This window comes from Pongo abelii, chromosome 11 (genome assembly GCF_028885655.2).
Source record: "Pongo abelii isolate AG06213 chromosome 11, NHGRI_mPonAbe1-v2.0_pri, whole genome shotgun sequence".
Classification (NCBI taxonomy): Eukaryota; Metazoa; Chordata; class Mammalia; order Primates; family Hominidae; genus Pongo; species Pongo abelii.
Genome location: NC_071996.2, coordinates 58,917,657 through 58,939,942, shown reverse-complemented (window position 1 = coordinate 58,939,942; position 22,286 = coordinate 58,917,657). Strand labels below are relative to the sequence as shown.

General features: G+C 38.5%; 1 protein-coding gene across 2 annotated transcripts in view; it reads right to left on the bottom strand.

Moving 5' to 3' along the window:
- The window catches only part of GPD2 (glycerol-3-phosphate dehydrogenase 2), a 145,319-nt gene that overhangs the window by 101,173 nt on the left and 21,860 nt on the right, over positions 1–22,286 (bottom strand). For both annotated transcript variants that reach the window (XM_024243243.3, XM_024243242.3), the window contains exon 2: positions 6,377–6,486. In XM_024243243.3, the coding sequence (XP_024099011.1) occupies positions 6,377–6,478 (102 nt within the window). In that variant the 5' untranslated portion in view covers positions 6,479–6,486. The remainder of the gene's footprint in view (positions 1–6,376; positions 6,487–22,286) is intronic.

Here is a 22,286-nt window from a genome sequence, read left to right as displayed (position 1 = left end):
AAATTCAGATTTATCCCCCCCCAAAAAAGTTAGAGCTTTTTTCCCTAATATTGCCTGTTTTTAAAGAATGTTTCACTACAGAATTCCAATAAATGGCATTGATATTAATTTATCAAAGGGACTATATTCTTGTAACTTTTTAGCAACATATCAGTTATGTAAATCAAGTATGCCATAATTCATATAAGCCTACATAGAAAAAAAGAAAGAAACAGTTGGAAATTCAAGGAACTTATTATAACAGTCAGAGAGGTTAAGTCAACAATTGGGGTTGATATTCTTGCTCATCCTCAGATCTGGAAGCAAGGAGAAAGGAAAACAGAAGAGTGTTGGTACACCTGTCTTTGAGCCATTCTTCTATAACCTAAAATGAAGGATATACCGTTTGCTACTAATCCCAAAAGTTTTAACAAAGTATCCATGAATGCAAGGTCTCTAATGACAAGAGCAACTTGCTTGCTGACTACAACTGCACTTTATATTCATATCTCTTGGGAATCTCATAAGAGGTAACACTTTTTGAAAGCTTCCTATGTTCCAGGAACTCTCCCAGACTTCACTGCTTTTTAATAAACCTGTGCAGGAAGTACCACTGTTATCCCTATTTTATAGAAGGGAGAAAATGAGGCTAAGAGAATTTAAGAAAATCACCTATAGTCACTCAGCTATAAAGATACAGAACTAGCTGTTCACAATAGCCAAGATATGGAATCAACCTAAATGTCCATCAACAGATGACTGGATAAAGAAAATGTGGTATATGTATACACGATGGAATACTATTCAGTTATTAAAAAGAATGAAATAGGCCGGGCACAATGACTCACGCCTGTGATCCCAGCACTTTGGGAGGCCGAGGTGGGTGAACTTGAGCTCAGGAGTTCAAGACCAGCCTGAGCAACATGGCAAGACCCCATCTCCATTTAAAAAAAAAAAAAGAAAAAGAATGAAATCCTGTCATTTGCAACAACACATATGAGCCTGGAGGACGTTATGTTAAGTGAAATAAGTCAGGCACAGAAAGATAAATACTTCATGTTCTGACTCATATTTAGGAGCTAAAATAAATTGAGCTCATAGAAATAGAGAGTAGAACTGTTGGTATTAAAAGCTGGAAAGGGGAGGGGGAAGACAGGGAGAGGTTGGTTAATATACACAAAGTTACAGCTAGATGGAATAAGTTCTAGGGCTTTGTAACACTATATGCTGAATATGGTTAACAATAATTTAGTATATATTTTCAAAAAGCTAGAAGAGAGGATTTTTAATGTTCACAACACAAAGAAATGATCAATGTTTGAGGTAATGGGTATGCTAATTACCCTGATTTGATCATTACATGTTGTATACATGCACAGAAATATCATTCTGCATTCCATAAACATGTACAATTATGACATGTCAAACAAAAATAAAGGAATAAATATGTAAATAAATAAAGGTAAGGAAACATACCTCAAAAAAGAAAAGTACAGCTAGGTGTTAGATGCAGGCAGTCTGCAGAGACTGCTCTAAAGATCACGCTCTTGGCCTTTTTGTTCTGTTGCTTATGAATGGCACACCAATCAATGAGAATTTCTTACTTCCCTGATTCTAAGAAGATCATTCCTCCCATTAAAAAGAGACCTTGGGAGGAATGATCCTCTTAGAATCAGGGTGCTTGCAATCCCAGCTACTTGGGAGGCTGAGGCAGGAGAATTTCTTGAACCCAGGAGGCGGAGGTTGCAGTGAGCTGAGATCATGCCCCTGCACTCCAGCCTGGGCAACAAGAGTGAAACTCCATCTCAGGAAAAGAAAAAAGAGAGAGAGAGAGATCTTGATTTCAATATTCTGAAGCCCACTCCTTGCCTATTTATGGTGCAGGGGGGAAAAAAATTTTCACATCCGGGCTTTGAAAAAGCTCTCAGTGGTTCTCAAGTTTCACCTCAGCTCACAAAGCCACCACACCTTCAGACCAGGTCATGGAAGGAACAAACCTAGAATGTGTTATGTGAGAAAGACCACTCTTCTGACCCGAATAGATTTTTGTCATATCAACCACATCACTGGGGTTAAAGAAAAGCCCACATCATCACATCAATTTTTCCAGTTAGGACCTAGAAGGTATGAAATAAATGTTAACTTTAAAAAAAAAAAAAAGTGTTAAACAGTGCCATTGGGCTGTAATGAAAAGAAAAAAGACTAGGGTAGCCCTGTGTGAAATCCCTGTACTCCTTCCCACTCTATTCTTCTTTCATTCTCCCTGGCCACTCCCATCCCAACCTTCCCATCTTCCTGAGGACTCCTCATGGAGCCCTGACTTTAATGCTCTCTACTTCTGTTGCTCAAAAAGTTTTCTTGTTCTAAAAGTATCCCATGACCCCTTTTCCTAATTTAAATTTCTCTCTTCATCTACTCCATTCTCCCACCAGCCTGGAATTAGAAAAAGGAGACTCCTCTATGAAGCGCTACTTCCTTTCACTAGACCTTAGACTGGACAAGATAACCTCCAAGTTTCATCCAACTAAAAGTGTATTATTAAACCCACCTATACTAAATAGTGAATCACAATCAACTTGATCTAAAAAATCTCCACACCACCACAGAGTGTGTCCTTGCTCCATTCCCAGTGGGGTTGGTTTCTTTGAGTGGTAAAATGCTTATATCGCAGTACTAAGACTCTTGTTCCTTGGCATACAGCTGGTCTGCGGAGAAGAAAACTCAAGCTCCCTTTGTGGAAATTTTGTCACCTGCTTACGGGTGGAAAATAAAGAAAAGGGGACAAGAAAATAAAGAGGAAGCCACTCTAAGACCACGCTAAAAGCCCTCAGATGCTTAACTGAGGAAGGCCTGGATTGTGGACATTATCTGTGGCCACAAACCTCCTTCCCCGCAGGTGGACACAAGCAAAAGAAGTCAGCCAACCTTCATCTCCTTTCCTCATCACCTTCCTTGGTTGGAATTGAAGATTTAGGCTGCCCAGCTCTAAAACAATAATAATAATAATAATTGCCCTCTCCTTAGGCTATAACAACCCTCGCATTCCTCTGTCTCTTCTAAATCTGAACTGTTTCCCTTAGAAAATAAAAATAATAAACCTCTAGAGTTCACTTGGCTCAACAGTGGGCACTATTCATCATTGATAAACCTAAGTAATAGCATTGTTAATAAATATGCTTGTATGAAGAAAAGCCATACTATGAAGTAGAGTGAGACAAAAGCATCCTTGCTACCACCTCTAACCCCTAACCTGCTCCCAGAAACACCAGTCTCCATGGAGGCCTCTATTCTCCCACCTACAGTGGCTCTGATTCGAGCAACTGCATTAAAGGTAAGTGAAACCACATCTTATTCCATTTCAATCTGTCTTATGTTTAATTTTTAAAGAGTACACAATTGTTTTCTTTACAAATATAAGGTAATTTAACTATAGAATTGACTCAAAGGTTTTCAGGAGCTGACCTGGCACCTAAACACTCATAGTACTATCTTATCACCAAACATGTTTTAACAATGTACCAGCTTTTATATTCAATCCATTTGTATTTAGAATATAGCCCCTGCTTCTATTTCAGGGAAGAAGCTTTGTCCTAGGAGTACCAAATGGCACAAGCCAGGGGCCAGGAAGACAGAGCATGCAAGAACACACCAAAATGTGCCAGAACCAAAGTCAATAGGTGGCTCTCTAGGACATCAGGAACTTGGGGTTTCAAAACTAACTTATTCTTAATAAAAGGCACTTTATCAGTTGGAATCTTCTTAGGAAATTAGAAAAAATACAAAAATACAGTAGGTAAATATACCTGTAACAAGCCAATACGCTAAGCATCACTCTGCAGAAAAATGGAGCATACCTAGTCACATTTTAGGCCCCAGCTTCTACAAACAAAAGTGTAGCCAATTAATGTATCTCAAAGGGCAGATTTTTTTTGACTACTGAAGTCAGGAAAATTCCCCCCCTAGAATGGCTCTGATTGGCAGATATTTTCTGAGAGAGGACAGCTGAGTTAATGGAGGCCTGTGGTCATTTTATGTCAATGTCTGGAATAGGCTGTTTCCTCTTCTCATTCTTGCTTTTATTTATTATTATTATTATTATTTTTGCCAGTCCCTATGGCTACATTGCACCTGCTACCCCCCAAATACATGCTAATGGCAGTATCTTAAAGGGACAGGAATCACCAGAAAAGAAATGCACATAGTTGGATTTCTTATGCAACTCATTGATTGCATATGCCTGTAGTAATTTTTTTCAACAGAACTTGTCAGGTTAAAATTATAAATGACTTCAAGCTGCTGCTATCCATTTCATTTGGCTATTAGGGTGGTCAGGATGTCTAACTCAGGAAAGACAAAACGACAAAATGTCCCAGGAATCAATAGGTCTTTATTTTGCCTTGATTTTACTGAATAAAATCCACCTATAACTTGACTGCTTGGGGCCAGAGTCTCTTCTGTTTATTCTATTCTTTAAGATCAATTATTAGAGAGAAATCAAACCAAAAAAAGGGATAAAACAGCGTTACCTAGGTACAAATTTAAGCTATAAACTCTGAAGCAGAACATGCTTACTGTGGTTAAAAGATATAAACCACATATAAATTTAGCAACAACTCATCATATTAGATATCGTGACCTTTGGCATTGGCATTTTTCAGTATCGTTTCAGATAGCACCAGTAAAGATGGCAGAAGTAATCTAATCCCTTAATGTCCATGTCCCAAACAGAAGCGCACTTCTGAAATAGCCTCAGCAGAAGCCACATCTTTTCACACTTGCTTTTAAGGAACCAAGGCAATCTTTTAAAAGAAATAGTACATCAAGCATGATCAATGGATGAGGAAGAGTTTCAATACCAAGTCAGTGAATTAATACCATTGTACGTATCAAAACTCCACTATGAACCCAATCAATATGTATAATGATTATGTTATGTGTCAATTAAAAAAATAAAAACTGCAACATACATGCATTGAGAGTGATGTCCTCACAGTTCAGAATGCAGAAAAAGACTAACACTAATCAAAAGACTATTACTAATCAAAAGACTTTCGATATCACCCATCTTTAGCAGGAATCACATAAAAATTGGCTTGTTGGGTTTTTTAATGATAGGCCAGCATACTAATTCTTCCTAATATGTGTTTTTATTTATGTATTTTATTGATTGATTGAGACAGGGTCTCACTTTGTCGCCCAGGCTGAAGTACAGTGGCATGATCTCAGCTCACTACAGCCTCCACCTTCCAGGCTCAAGCAATCCTCCCACCTCAGCCTCCAGAGTAGCTGGGACTACAGGTGTACACCATCATGCCCGGCTAATTTTTGTATTTTTTTGTAGAGACAGGGTTTCACCATATTGTCCAGGCTGGTCTCAAACTTCTGGGCTCAAGGGATCTGCCTGCCCTGGCCTCCCAAAGTGCTGGGATTACAGGTTTGAGTCAGTGAACCTGGCCATAATATGTGTTTTTAAAGTGATCCTCATTCAGGATATGGGATTGCAAGCAATGCACCTGGCTCCACCACCTTGTAGCACAAAGAAACAGAAACAAGAAGTATAAGACAAACTATGGCTTAAAGGCAGCCACAAAAATGTGAAAAATGAATCACTTAGTTACAAATTGTTTGCCAAATTCCTTCACCTTCATCTTTGAGAAAGAAATGCACTATACAGCTAGTATCACAAAATGTCCTAATGACATGGGACGGGGGAACAAGAGACTGATACTAACTACTAAGGTGTTTGCCAGCATTTCAAGCCTGAAAAGAACAAAGCCATTCAGCAAAATTATTTCCTGGGATCAATTTGAACTATGGGAAGTCACAGTTGTAAGATAAAGAAAAAAAAAAGAAAAGAAACTGAACACTTTATAATATTTGGAAACTTCTTACCAATCTCATTTTCCTGGCTTTCCTTCATTTAAATTTTTACCTAATACAAAGTAATACTTCATAAGTAACTAAACCTTGAAGAAATAAAACCAGGATTCAGTTGGGCCTTTTCTTTTCCATTTCCTTTCTCAGCTGCCTGCCTTCTAATAAGACAAACTTTTGGCAGGAACATAGAAGGTATCCAGACATTTCGATGAATTAGACAAGGAAAGTCTAAATGAAGAAACCCTGGCACTCATAAATGAAGCAGTCTTTTAAAAACCAAAGAGCCAAAACACAGGCTAAATAATGCTTCCTGAAAAAGAAATTCACTTTTTTAAAAAAGGAGATACACACAGTTCTCCAGGATCATTAAGGCACTGTTCTAAATTAGTATCTTTCAGATCAAACTGAGAAACTTCACAAGTAATTTCTAAACAAAACCGTTAGTGCACACATTCCCCATAGACAGCTCTTTAGCAGATTTAAGTTGCATACTGTAATCAACACAAGTACAGTTACTTACTTGTTTCCTTCTGTAATGAGCAAACTGAGAAAGTCCTAAAACAGTTGCAAGAGCACCTCCTCCAACAAGAATCGTCCCTTTCACTGCCTTTTGAAATGCCATTTCTTAGCCTACAAAGAAAAATAAGAAACAAAAAGAAGTTAATTGGGATAGTTATCGCATAACCATCGCAATAATAAAAAGACACTGTGTAGATTATGAAACCATGTTAAACTAGAAAAGAAAACATAAAATAAGGAAATTACTAACAAACCAAAGTGTATACTGCAACTCAAAATAAATAGCCAAAAAATTCTAGACAAGGGAATTGATTACATAAAATTACTTCCTGGTTCGACAGGAATTAAAGAAAGAAAAGCAAATTAAGAGACAACTGAGGATATTTAAACAGTATAAAGTCAAGAGAACTGTGAAAAGAAATGTCATTGGGTATTTAACAAAACTGCATGCTATACTTGTAAATTTGTTCAACACCTAATCCTCTCCTCAAGGAGAACCAGCAGAAAGAAATCTTGGGTCACTCAACAAGACAATAAACATCAGCTTGCTTCAGGTTCTTTGGCAAGTGTTTAATTCAAATTGTGGTAAGACTCCCTTCCCAAGTTTTTCCCTTTCTAACGAAGTTTTCACTACAGCCAAAAGCCAGCAGTGTTATATTTCTATTATTGAAAGAGTCGGCTGGGCACGGTGGCTCACACTTGTAATCCCAGCACTTTGGGAGGCCGTGGTGGTAGACGCCTGTAATCCCAGCTACTTGGGAGGCTGAGGCAGGAGAATCGCCTGAACCCAGAGGCAGAGGTTGCAGTGAGCCGAGATCATGCCACTGCACTCCAACCTGGGTGACAGAGCTACACTCCGTCTCAAAAAGAGTATACTTTACAGATAAGAAGTCAGAGGTATTATGCCTTAATGCTTTCACAAACTGACCAATTTAACCTGCTGTAATTCCTTTCATTAGGGGAACTTAACAAAAAAAGTTTTCTTCTAGCCAGAGTTGCATGACACCAAAATTTTAAGAGAAAACCCTCCAGATCAAGCACTCACTGTATATTTGTGCTCTCTGTATTTATATTTTTTTCTTTCTCTCTTTTTGTAGAGACAGAGTCTGGCTCTGTCACCCAGGCCAGAGTGCAGTGGCTCAATCATAGCAAACTATAAAATCAAACTCCCGGGCAAGTGATTCTCCCAAGTAGCTGATACTACCAAGTGCGTGCCGCCATGCATGGCTATTTTTTTTCTTTCTTTCTTTCTTTTTTTTTTTTTTTCTGTAGAGACAAGGTCTTGCTATGTTGCCCAAACTGGACTCAAGCAATCCCCTACCTTGGCTTCCCAAAGTGCTAGGATTACAAACATGAGCCACCCCGCACTCGGCTCCACTGAATATTTCTCAAGCTCTGCATTGTTTTAGCTCTTAACTTTCTTTCCTCTCACTTGTTTTCCACTACTGGACTGATAATGGAATTTTCTAAGGTTTTGATGAGGACTTAAAAATTATTCTTTACCTTTTCAGAAACTAAGAAGACTGCGTAAAAATGAAAATTCCACCAAAAATCCTTTTGTCCGCTTTTACTGTTAAACGTAAAAAGATAATCCTGTGTGATCAACTAAAAAAAATTCTAGAGTTGAGTAATTTGACCTGCCTAAGACTTTACATTCACAAAAGCAGGGAAACAGGGAAGCCACTACCCTATTTCCTTGTAGGGGTGGAGCACTGGCCTGTCTGGACAACACACATTACATTCTATTGATACCTCACAACTCAAGAAAACAATTTATTATGAAGGTAGTTTTAACTTAGGATACTAAAAAAACAGTATCTCAACATAAATTATGATACAGTTAAATATTTGGGTCCATACTGAATAAACTGTATCTATTATCATACTATCCTAAATAAAGAATTGCAATATAGTTGATAACTACGATTCTATAGAAAACTCATTTTAGGATACTATAAATTATATACTGATATGTGGTGGCATTTTTAAAATTTTTTTCTTCTGATCTCATTCTTCCTGACAAACTCCTAAATTCTAAACTTTATCTTTTTAATTAAGATTCTTCCCAGGATTAGAGCCCAGGAGTTTGAGCTTGCAGTGAGCTGCAATTGTGCCACTGCACTCCAGCTTGGGAGACAGAACAAGACCCTGTCTCTAAAAAAAATTTTTAAAGATTCTTACCAGGAAAATATTTCACAAGCATATGTACTCTGCTGCTGGAGGTCTCTTCTTTACTGTCCCTTTGCTATATCAACCATCTTCTCTTTCCCAAATTATGCAAGATAGTTGGTGTACGCTGGCTAGGGGCCACCATTCATCATTCAGTCAACCCTAGGCAAAACCTTATATCCTAGGTTGCTGGGATAGTAAAAACCCTAACTTAGCAGGTACCCATTTGTCATAGCTCACTATCACCAATCAATGTACTGTTGTAAACGTTCACATGGGTGCCTATCACACAACAATGGAAGCCCTAGCAGCCAAGAGATAGCATGCTATCTCAAGGCTAACTGGGTTCCTCTGACAACTGGAGACAGAGAATGAAGTCCTAGTTCTATTTACTATTTACCTTAAACAATGCACATGCCTGACTCATAGCAGTGTGGTGGTCCGTAGGATATGAGTGTTGTGACTGATTGACTTATCACTGCTTCTGTCTTGTTGATAATGTCATTGTTGACCTCCCAAAGGATACCACACATCAACATGGCCAACTCAGGGATGTTATATACAACACAGTCAATGAAAATGTTTCATTCTCAGAGGTGTTCATTCAGCCAGTTAAGTTTGAAGCTAGTATTTCCAAATGTGTGGGTCCCTATGTTCCCTGCCTACCTGATAGTATTGTTTTAATTTGATTTGTCAGAGACCAAAACTTGCAAAGGAGGATATTTTCATGCATTTTCCCAATGAGCCACTAATACTATCAAAAAACTACATTCTCATGTCATCTTGCAGAGTTAGCAATAGTATCAACTATAATCAATAAAGAGTTTTCCTTTTTCAATAATTGCAAAAAATAATGTACGCTTGGGGGCTCATTATTTCTGCTGTGATCAAATCCTTCTGTATGGTCATCTGGCTAACTCAAAAACAAAGGCAAGAATCAGTCAGTTTCACTTGACTTTCCTAAGATTATCATTATGATTGTTGTTATTGTTATGAATGTTACAATAACAATCACTGCCATTTATTATTTACTAGGTAACAGGTACTGTGCTTTTAATTCTTTAAACACATCAGCTCATTTCACCCTCACAACATCTAATTTCATAAAAGGGGCAGTGGTAGCTCAGAGGAAATGGGGGATTTCCCCAAAGTCACTGCCTACTAAGTCAGAAAACAAGACTGCGTTTATGTTCTTGAGCCCTGGTGGTTCTGTCCTGCCTTTGGTCTCAAAAGGCAACTTCTCCCTAAAAGCTATACCATATTTTGTTGTCACTCCCAAAAGAAGGCCCTATTCTCAAACAATTACTCAAATGTTCAGTCCCTTGGCATTTGGGTTAATCTCCAAGGCAATGAAGAAGTCTCTAGCAAAGTATCTACTAGTAATCTTCTGCCAGGTAATGTAAGAACTTTGTTTTACAAAGTTTAGGGCCAGGCATGGTGGCTCACGTCTGTAATCCCAGCACTTTGGGAGGCCGAGGTGGGTGGATCATTTGAGGTCAGGAGTTCAAGACCAGCCTGGCCAACATGCTGAAACCTTGTCTCTACTAAAAATACAAAAATTAGCCAGGCAGTAGTGGCATGCGCCTGTAATCCTAGCTACTCAGGAGCCTGAGGCAAGAGAATCCCTTGAGCCTAGGAGGCGGAGACTGCAGTGAGCCGAGATTGCGCCACTGTACTCCAGTCTGGGTGACAGAGTAAGACCCTGTCTCAAAAAATAAAAAAATTTAAAAAAGAACTTTGTTTTAATGCTGAAAGAATGAAATTTAGAACTATGTAAACCATATGCTGTGGACAACATGTACCCATTTACCATTGTAAGGAGAAACGTTTTCACAATGATTACAAACAAACAAAAAAAAAGATTATTTCCTTCTAAGTAACAGCTTTACTAGAAAACTAGCAAAGAAGGGGACCAAAAATATACACAAATCTTTACTAACTTCTGCAATAAATGTTCAAGGAAACCAGAGGGGAAAAAATATTAAAAAATAGAATTAGCTTATTTATCATAGCTTCAAATCCATGCTTTACAGCCTTTTAATTAAATCACATATACGCTTACTCAGGACTGGCTGCTGCATTGACATAGACCAGAGCTAGCTCTAATTCTTGCAAGGAGAACACCAGCTCAGTTGGCAAAACCTAAACAAATGGCGCTCAACTAAATATATCTGTAAGTTTATCAACTAACTGCCCACAAGCAATTAATCTGTTTGTAGGATTAAATATCAAAGTGTGCCTTGTAACTCTGAACTCTGTCTTATAACTACTTGTGCTATACTGAGTGTTATAAATAGTCTGATAGAAAAAAAAGCCAGGTGCTATATCATTTTAATGTTGCAAGAAATTGACTCTGACTACAAAGAATTAAAGAAGGCTTCAGTGAAGACAGGATTTTGGAGAAGGGTCTTGAGGGGGAAAAGAAGAATTTGGAGGGGAGTGAGTAGGGAACGTTATAGGGAAAGACAATTGGAGGAGAAAGGGGAGCATCATGGTACGTTCTAGGCATACAAATAGTTATCTCGTTTGGCTGGAGATGGCAGCTAGAAATGGGGTTTAAAAAGAAGTCCAGGGGCAAGAGAGAGGAAGACTGTATACACGTGAAGTAAAATATTTCTATGATATCCTGTTGGCAATGGGGAGTAGAGGCTGTAGATTAAGGAAGTAAGATGTTTTGTCTAACGTTCTGTAAAGACTATTCAAGTAGATTTTTGTTTTGAAGCTTACGAAGACAGAGAGACCAATTAGAGGGCAATGAAATAGATCCCGTGTGAGAGGAGAGCCTGGTTTAAGGCAGCATTAAAGAGTGCAAATCTAGAGACTGATGTTTTGCACAACTCTCTAAGGACAGCACTCAATTAGAGAGCACAACAAGACCTGACAACCAATTACAGGAGGCAGCAGGAAGAGACTGAACACAATAAGTGGTTTTAGTTCGGGCAGCTGGAAAATGGCCCCAACATTTCAATATTAAGATCTAGAAAGAGAAGCAGGTTTAAGGAAGAAGAGAAGCTCAGCTTGTAACTAAGAAAATTTGAGATCTTGATGGAACATCTACTCAGAAAACAGCACAGATGGATATTTGGGTCTAAAACTCCCAAGAGTAATAGGCACTTGGGAAAATTTTGCCTAGAACTGACAGATGTAATTGCTACACAATAAAATGTACTTACTGCTAGCAAACAAAAACTAAATTTGCCACTTCTCAAAGTTTGCTGACCTTTGTTTGTACCTGACTGCTGCAACTTATCTGGCTCAGCTGAATTCTTAGATGTCCTTGTAGGGCTCCCATTATAGACAGTGACTTTTAACAAAGAACAACTCCTCACATCCTATTTCATGTAAGTCCCTGAGTGCATCCACCACTTCTGCCTCCTCCCATTCATAGGCAAGGCAACTAAGCATAAGCAAATTCATTCCAGAACCAGATCGCACTTCCTGGCCTCTGAAATCTCTTTAAAAAGTACTCACTCTCCTCCTCATCTTCCTGTCTTATCTTCTCTCTTCCAGAAGCCTTACTTATCAAAATACAAACTTAGCACAAGCAAGAATCATGCAAATGGGCTGGGCCAGTGGCTTATACCTGTAATCCCAGCAATTTGGGAGGCCAAGGCAGGAGGATTGTTTGATACCAGGAGTTCAAGACCAGCTTGGGCAACAAAGCAAGACTCCATCTCTATTGAAAAAAATTTTAAAATTAGCTGGGAATCGTGGCACAAACCTCTAGTTTCAGCTATTCAAGAGGCCAAAGTGGGAGGAATCATGTGTGCCCAGGAGGTCAAGGCTTCAATGAGCCATGATCATACCACTGCACTCCAGCCTGGGCGACAGAGCAAAACCCTGTCTTAAAAAAAAAAAAAAAAGAAAAGAAAAAGAAAAAGATTCCATGCAAATACATTTATCACTCCTCTGTGGAATAAGCCCTGGGTCCCTTTGTCAGAAGCGTGTGAACCAGAGGAACTCCATCTTGAATAGGAGCTGGGTAAAATAAGCCACCCCTTGTTTAGCATATAATCAAGCAATAACCATAAAAATGGGCAACCAGCAGCCCTGTGTCTATGCAGTAGTCATTCTTTTATTCCTTCACTTTCACTTTATGGACTCACCCTTAACTCTTTCTTGTGTGAGATCCAAGAACCCTCTCTAGGCATCTGGATGGGGACCCCCTTCCTGTAACACCTTTATGTTTACAAAAACTCTCCTATCTTTCTGGTTTCTTATATAGAAACCTCAATTACCTTTCTAATCCCCATGCTCTCCATTAGTTTAGAACTTCTCAGGGTTTTGATTCTTATGCCAGCATAGAAGTAAGCACATTTCTCCCCATCCCTTACAAGCATGACCAGTGGAGGGGCAGAGAGTACAGCTCAAAGATCAATTACAGAAGAGTAATTTCAACGACCAGCCTTGCTGTCCTCGGGGCATGCATTCTCCAGCAAGATATAAAGGCATCCCATATTGCACTCCCATGTTTATTGCAGCACTAGTCACAATAGCCAAGATTTTCTATCAACCTAAGTGTCCATCAACAGACAAATGGATAACAAAAATGTGGTACATATATACAATGAAGTAGTATTCAGCCATAAAAAAGAATGAGATCAGGCCGAGCCCAGTGGCTCACGCCTGTAATCCTAGCACTTGGGGATGCCAAGGTGGGCAGATCACTTGAGTCCAGAAGTTCGAAACTAGCCTGGCCAACGTGGTGAAACCGTCTCTACTAAAAATACAAAAAAAATAGCCAGGCTTGGTGGTGGGTGCCTGTAATCCCAGCTACTCAGGAGGCTGAGACAGGAGGAAAATCACATGAACCTGGGAGGCGGAGGTTGCAGTGAGCTGAGAACACGCCACTGCACTCCAGCCTAGGCGACAGAGCGAGAGACTCCGTCTCAAAAAAGAAAAGAATGAGATCATTTCATTTGCAACAACACGGGTAAAACTGGAGGACATCATGTTAAGTGAAATAAGTAAGGCACAGAAAGACAAATTTTGCATATTCTCACTCATTTGTGGGAGCTAAAAATAAAAACAAATGAACTCATGGAGACAGAGTCAGACAGTAGAAGGATGGCTACCAAAGGTTGGAGATGGTAGTGAGGTTGGGGTGGGGATGGTTAATGAGTATAAAAACATAGTTAGAATGAATAAGATCTGGAATTTGATAGAACAGAGTGACTGCAGTCAACAATAACTTATTGTACATTTTAAAATAACTAAGAGAGTGTAATTGGAATGTTTGTAACACAAAGAAATAAATGCTTAAGGTAATGGATACCCCACTTACCCTGATACTACTGTTACACATTGCATGCCTGTAGCAAATTATCTCATGTACCCAAAAATATGTATACATACTATGTACCCAGAAAAATTAAAAAGAAAAAAGAAATTAAAAATAAATAAAAGCGATCCATGTTCTTCCAATCACCTACACTGAGAAATCCAGATGTACAAGGCATTTCAAACATTAAATAAAAACCCCAAGATGTAACCTAGAGGTAGCCCTTTAATCACTAAGCCCTTTACCTAAGCCTTTTGTGGTCCAAAGGTAGCAAATGCTCCTTACACTTCATCTGTGCAGCTACCTGCTCCTGTAGCTGTGCATGCAAAAACTCCTTCAACTATTTTGAGTTGTGTCACACTGTCACACCCATGGAAGGCACAATTCAGAGGGCCAGGCCTCACACTCGCATACAAATCCAGTGACTTATTGAAGAAAAGTGCATGAGTCTTACAAAATAAGCATATAGAACCTCATCAGAGAAGGTCCTAGCAAACGGGTCTGTAATCATGGATAGCTTGACAGCAAGTCCACAGTAAAACAGAAGAAGGAGTGAGCTCAAAAGCATCTTCCCTCCCAGCAGCACCCTTTTAACTATAAAAGTCAAGATCTCTGGATGGCTTGAACTAGATGTGTTTTAGCAAGCAAACCTTTTATTATTCCAATTAACGTGATAACAAATGTTTTGTACAATTCCCTTGAAGAAGGTATCTCATAGTTCAGACACACCAAACATATGCTGATAAAGTGCTTACTCAGACAAGTAACAATCAAAGCATACCATGTACTACTCTTTCCCCAAGTTTTACTTTACTGTGGGGATCATGATTAGTACTCTGCCTGCAAACGCATTCCCCCCAGCCAAGCAGAGAAGGACTTACACACCTATATCTTACACATGTGATTCCTACAGAAACACACAGAGAGGCCTCAAGTGTACTTTCTGAAAGCTATCAGACCTAAATGAACAAAATAGTCAAACAGAAGAGGCACATTAGCCTGTTCTCTGGAAACAGAGAGGAGGTCTGGTCTGTAAACTGAAAGTGAATTCTCCTTTTTTGTTGCTGTTATTTTTAAAAAGGATTTAGGCCAAGACTGGACAGGAAATTGACCCAAGGTTCTTCACAAAAGACAATCCCTACAGAAAGAAGTGAATGTATCAAGCCCTAAGAAAACAGAAGACACTTTTATCTTTCCGTCACCTTCTTTAGCCTTTCCTCTATTATATCAAAAGCAAAAACACACAAACACAACAATAACAACCTATAGTTGTAAAGAATATATACACTGAACAGGATATCAAACAACAAACAAAAAGGCTTTTCCGAAGTCACTGAGAAAAGCATTATCCTGATAACGCAAGATAAATCAAAAAACCAAGTAAAAGTCAACAGAAATGTGTGAAACGTAATCCTCAGGTTCTAAATACACAAAATTTTGGACTGTGGTGGAAGAAGCTAAAGCAACACACTCACACATTGCTGGGAAGGCATCCAGACTCTAGCTTTGTCCCTGTCTTCCACACCCTATCAAAAGGCCAGCCTGCTTCCAAGAAGGGCAGGTTCTTTCACTTCCAATCCATTTATTTCCCCAGGCAATTACTGCCAGAAGGGCCCACCCCACCCCAAGAGCAAGTAAACAATTTTAACAGAGGAAGAGTATTTCCATAAAGAAGAATGAGAAAAAAAAAAAAAATAGGAAACGAAGAGAAAGTGAAAGAAAATAAACACTATATTTATACCAATTCACATAGTGTAAAGCTAGAAAATTATTTGTCCCCCTGGGTCACCTTTATGTCAATTATATCATTTTAGAAGCAAACCCACAGCTATGGATGATTGAGAAAGAGGCTGGTCCAGGACCACTTCTCAGCCTCAAACGAGGGCAGGAACCTGGAAGCTTGACAGGAGAAGTTGGCTAAGAGATGGGTTGAGCTGGTTTCAGCGGCAGAGTTCAAAAAATGCAAGTAAAAGGTACAAAAGAAGGAGAAAATAAGGTCAATAACCATTTAAAGTGAGCCAGTTAAAAGTCTCTGTTTATAAAAAATTTATCGCAAACATTATTACATGGGGATTTCTGATGTGTGATGGGGGGGTTAAGTTTAATATATAATGTCATAACTGTTAATCGAGCATTTATTTCACAAAGTCCTCTAAAACAAAAATGCATTGAAAGGGAGGGAGCCTTAGAGGAACACAAGGATATATGTTTGCACTCTAGTAGTGATGCATTATTTAAGACCCAATTTTTTACAAAATATATGCCATTTCCAAGGCAATTGCCATATAACATACTTATGCTTTCTACCATTTCTAAAATGCACGCTGGAACTATAGTCACAAATTTGACTCTCTTTATTTCATGAGGTTCACTATAGAATTACAAGAAATCAATGAAGCTCATTATATTCATTAAATGCAAATAATCACAGTTTAATTCATAATAGAATAGTTTCTATTATGTTTGCTTTCCATACAATTGCTATAAAAGTCATAAAGAACTATAGTTAGTGCATGCAAGTGAATTTGTATTCCATTTTAAATTCATTTTAAAATCAAAGTTAATATATATACTGTATTACTCTAGATATATTCACGGATTTGTGTTTAAAGTCGTACAATCCTATCTTTAATATTCCATTAAAATCTTTTTCTGCCTTCTTTGCTTACCATATACATAATTGAGGGTAACCCTGAGAGCACCAAAATAAAATGTCCCTCCCAAGTGAAAACTTGAAGCATTCCTTCACAAAAATGCCAACCCCTTGTAAAAACACAAGTCAGGTTAAGGAGCTGAGTAGATAACATGCATAGTACAGAATTAAACAAACTTGCATTTATATCAACTAACAAGAAATGGTTGACTTAGCATGAAAAAGAGATAGCACAACAGGGGGAAAAACTTAAATCTGCCTTGAGGAGGCAGGAATGTTATCAATGAAACACATTCATTGATAACATTCAAAAGAAGTTCATTAGTCAAACAGACCATACTAGTCCTGTGCTTCTTTCAGTCTTTCTGCCCCTTTACTAACCCTTTATTGGGTTAAGATAATGGTTGACATTCCTTTGGCAGCATAAATGCTCTTTTACATTTTACATGCTGTTATAGAATCTACTTCAGTAATCAAAACAAGAAAAAGGCCTGGAGTGGTGGGTGGCTAACGTCTATAATCCCAGACTTTGAGAAACCCAGGCAGGAGGATCCCTTGAGGCCAGGAGTTCAAGACCAATCTGGGAAGCGAGACCCTGTCTCTACAGAAAAAAATCTTTTTAATTAGCTAGGCATGATGGCACATGCCTGTAGTACCAGTTACTCAGGAGACTGAAGTGGGAGGATTGTTTGAACCCAGGAATTGAAGGCTGCAGTGAGCTGTGAGGGCACCACTGCACTCCAGCACAGATGATAGAATGAGATCCTGTCTCAAAAAAAAAAAAAAGAAAGAAAGAAAGAAAGAAAAGAAAAAGTCCTTTACCTTGCTATAAAATAAGCTGCAAATCAAAGAGTTTTAAATGTCTGTCTTAAGATTAAAACATATCAAGCCTTCCCTCAAAGTTTATTAAAACAAAGCCTTACAGAGTAACTACAATCATGGCTGTTGAATACATACTGTAAAATGTTTTGTAAGAAAACAAAGTCCAGGCCGGGCACAGTGGCTCATGCCTGTAATCCCAGCACTCTGGGAGGACGTGGCGGGTGGATCACTTGAGGTCAAGAGTTCAAGACCAGCCTGGCCAACATGGTGAAGCCCCATCTCTACTAAAACTACAAAAATTAGCCAGGCGTTGTGATGGGTGCCTGTAGTCCCAGCTACTCAGGAGGCTGGGGCAGGAGAATCACTTGAACCCAGGAGGTGGAGGCTTTAGTGAGCCAAGATCATGCCACTGCACACCAGCCTGGGCAACAAAGCAAGACTCCATCTCAAAAAAAAAAAAAAGAAAATGTACCAATTCTTTCAAAAGTTCCTGTTGCAATTGCATTATATGCCGTTAGAAATGTATTTGGGGAAGTATCTGTTGAAGATGCTTTATGAAATCCTGAGCTTATTTTTTTTAAATTATGACTGAATTTTTAATAATAATTAGTTATAGCACAATAACTTGTTATTGTTCAGTTCATTGTAAAAGAAAGTTCTCAATTTGAATATAGCTCTATTACAAACATCACTACACATATATTTAATGTATAAGTGGTGACTGAGAGTTATAAGAGATCAAGAAGTGCGCTGGGGTGGTAAGACCAGTCACTGTTTCCTTGACAGAGGGAAGATCCCTAGGAAACAAAGCTGACTAGTTTTTCCATCCTGTAGTCTTTTTTCTCCTGTAGCCTGTTGAAATTTACATTTAAAATTTACTCCTCTGTACATCTAATAATCCGCAAGTATAAATGGAACTACAACAAGGAGCCAAAGTACAGATACAATGCACATATGAAAAAGGAAACCTGAGACATACTGTAGTGAAAATAATCATGTATTAGAATATTTAGCTTACTGATTACACTTCCTAAAAATGTCTGACTCACAAGGAAATAAGAATCAGATGAGAGAAACAGATTGAAGTAATTCTTACTGCTAACAAAATTCCCATTTAAAGTAAGTGAAAACAATGTATTTCCTAAATGCTCCATCCCCACTCCAAAAAAAGTTAAGAAAATATACTACATTTTCCTTCACCTATGCAAAAATAATGAGGAAAGCTGTATTTCTATCTCAGTCATTTTGGCTAAAATGATCTTGGTCATAAGATCTTACTCTTCCCACTCGAATGTTGCATCCTTTCCAAACTAAAGAAAAAGATATTTCTTTTCTTCTTTAAAAGGGCTGGCACAAACCCTCATGAAAAGCATTCAGGTACTATAGTCTAGTCATTCTGCATAAGATGCTGGGTGTCAACATTACTGAGCTAATACCACAGAGGTGACAGGTCTAAAATTTAAATAGCATAAATAGAGAAAATAAAGGGTTCGACTCAATATTCCTTTTAAAGCTGTCATTGATCTTTTTTTAAAAAAAGAACTCTATATATAGTCTTTCCCAAAAATATATAATTCTCTATATTGTATTTCCAAAACTCTAAATTAAAAAAGGAAATCATCAGGGGGTATTCTGGAAGGAAAGACTCCCTTGTAATTCTTTCTCTTCCACTAACTTGTTCTGTGATTTCAGGCAAATCACTTGAACTTGCTGATCCTCACTCCAACTGTATATGAGTTAGCCTTCAAAATGTCCAAAGCTATTTTAACTTTAAAAGTTTATGGTTTTTCTTCATTCAATAGATGCAGAAGGGAAAACAACCCTCATGCATTAAATGTGGCATTCTCTTAATGTCCTATTTATTTAGCACTGTTAGATAATTAAAACTTGTATTCATGGTTTTATTCAATAATTATTTACTGATCATCCAACATGTGTCAGGCACTGAGCAAACAGAGAACACACACAAAAAAATCCCTGCATTCCAAGAGTTTACATCTGCGTGGAGTATACAGTTAAAAAAAAAATTCTGTATTCTTTTGGATTAAAATACTATATTTCAAAAATGTAAGTCACACTTTGGCTTCTTAAATAATATTAACCATGAATTCAATTATTGATGACTTACAGCCATCCATATGTACATGCTATGATATGGTGATGGCCTCAGGAATAATAGGAGTGACAACACTATTAACCCCTTTACTTTGTGGTCCCAGGTCCCAGTCTGTTCCTGTATGAATTCTTCCTCTCTCTGCTTTATACAATTTTCCTGTTTCCTCCAAACTATCAGGCTGATGATAATCTTCCCTGTTTATCTTTGAGCTCACTTCTTTTTTTTTTTTAATACTTTAAGTTCTAGGGTATATGTACACAATACGCAGGTTTGTTACATATGTATACATGTGCCATGTTGGTGTGCTGCACCCATTAACTCATCATTGTTACCACTGTGGTTAGAAAAATGACAGCCAAGTTAGTTTAACTGTGTTTCAAATACAAGTAAATAGCTCTAAGCAAAGCTAAAGGAGCTACTTACTAGAATTTTAACACTTGGTTTTCAATGTTCTGGCTCTAACTTTTCAGGGATCTTTTTACCCCCTTCTTTTATGTGTTTCAGGTTAGTGGAACTTACCAGAAAACATCTGGATTTTGCTATACACACTGTGAATGAAACAAACTACCCAAGCCTCTTACATAGAGTTAAGAATGTCAGGCTAGGTGCGGTGGCTCATGCCTGTAATCCAAGCACTTTGGGAAGCCAAGGCAGGCAGATCACCTGAGGTTGGAAGTTTGAGACCAGCCAGACCAATACGGAGAAACCCCGTCTCTACTAAAAATACAAAAAAAAAAAAAAAAATTTATCCGGGTGTGGTGGTGCATGCCTGGAATCCCAGCTACTTGGGAGGCTGAGGCAGGAGAATTGCTTGAACCCGGGAGGCGGAGGTTGCAGTGAGCCGAGATCACGCCACTGGACTCCAGCCTGGGCAACAAGAGCAAAACTCCATCTCAAAAAAGAAAAAAAGAAAAAGAAAAAAAGAATGTCAAACCAGGTACATGCACAGAGTCCAGGCCTTAGAAAAAGAAAATTCTTATTTCAATTCTACCTCATCTGAACAGATCCACGTTATCTTGAAAAAACATGGCAACACTCTCTGCTTCTGTGCTAGAAACAATTAGTATATTTTTCTGTGCTCTCCTGGATTTAAAGAAATATTTGCAGATAAATGGACCAAAAAAATCCATCTGCTGCTTCTAAAAAACTCGAAAATTCCTTGAGAACTGGCTTATTGAAAACATACCATTAGCAAAGGAAAGATTAAAATTGTAATTTCTTGGAATATAACCAAAGCAAGAGTTCCATCAAATACTCAGGAAAGTATCCCTGAAGGACCTACCCAAGTGAAGAAGACAGGAGGAGGCGCATTGGTTCAGGTAACATACATTCAACTGGGATTGACTGAATACCTGGCAGATCCCCAGCACTGTTCCATGGGCTGGGAATTCCTCTACTCTCATGGATTGGAAGAGACAAAAATAAACATGTAAACAAACATAAAAATTAAGTATTTTGAAAGTGAAAATTACTAGGAAAAAATAAAGATGAAATAATAGGTTAGAGGATAACCGGGGTAGGCTGGACATGGTGGCTCATGCCTGTAATCCCAACACGTGGGGAGGTTGAGGTGGGAGGATTGCTTGAGGTCAGGAGTTTGAGACTAGCTTGGGTAACACAGTGAGACCCTGTCCCTACAAAAAATAGAAAAAATGAGCTGGGCATGGTAACATGCACCTATAGTCCCAGCTACTCAGGAGGCTGAGGCAGGAGGACTGCTTGAGCACAGGAGTTGGAGGCTACAGTGAGCCATGATCACACCAACCTGGGTGACAAAGTGAGACCTTGTCTCAAAAACAAACAAACAAAAAAGTCAGTGGAGGATTTTAATCAGTACAATGATACAATGAAATTTATATTTCAGAAAGACAGGAAGAAATGCCCTAGCTGCAGTACAGAGGATGCCTTTTAGGGTAATAAGAGTAAAAGTAGAGCCTGGAAGGTCAAGGCTACAGCGAGCTGAGATCCCACCACTGCACTCCACCCTGGGCAACAGAGTGAGACCCTGTCTTTAAAAAAAAAAAAAAAAAAAAAAAAAAGAGAGATAGATAATGTGATAATTTAGTGCTTGCCTGCAGGAACACAGCTACTCCTATAGGCACAGCCAGGGACCTGCTAGTCATAGGATGCTGTCTTTGGCATATTCAAATGACACCAATGACCCCCAGGAGAGAGAGAAGGTTGCTTTTTCATTAGGATACCATTAGCCATGTTCATAATGAGCAGATGCAAGTATAGAAAAAGGACACAATGGGAAAGGGGGAAAGAGTTAACAAATTATATGAGAAAACAGGCAAAAATACCAACTGCAATCAACAAGATTCTATAATAGGGAAACAAATACTTTAGGGATAAACTTGAATGTAAATATGTATTGAACTTACATACTTGAAAGACTGTTCTTTCACTCAGTCTAACAGGCTAGTAACAATGAACAGACAGTGTCAATTAAGAGAGCCTCTTAAATGCCAACAGAAGTCTTTTTCATATTTCTATTTCCCCTTGGGCTGGGGTTGTTTGCAGGTGACTTTTCTCGCCCCACAACTCATTATAATTTGCACTGATTTTGGACCCATATTGGAAAAGAACCGTAGGTCACATCTCAAAAGACTGAGGCACCCAGAACATTTCCCACCAACCACAGGCCAGGAAGTTAAGAGCTGTGTGAAGCTTATTGACCCAGCTGAGTATAGATTTAATAGGCAAGAGAGACTGCATATGATTAATTACAGTTATTTATATTTATGGGTTTGAATCTTGAGGATGCCTGGCCTATCCCCATTTTATTTCATAATTTTCCCCCTATTGGAGACTGAAGAGCAAAAGTCAATTGCCTGAGTGTTGGCATCACACTGGAAACTAAAGGGCCA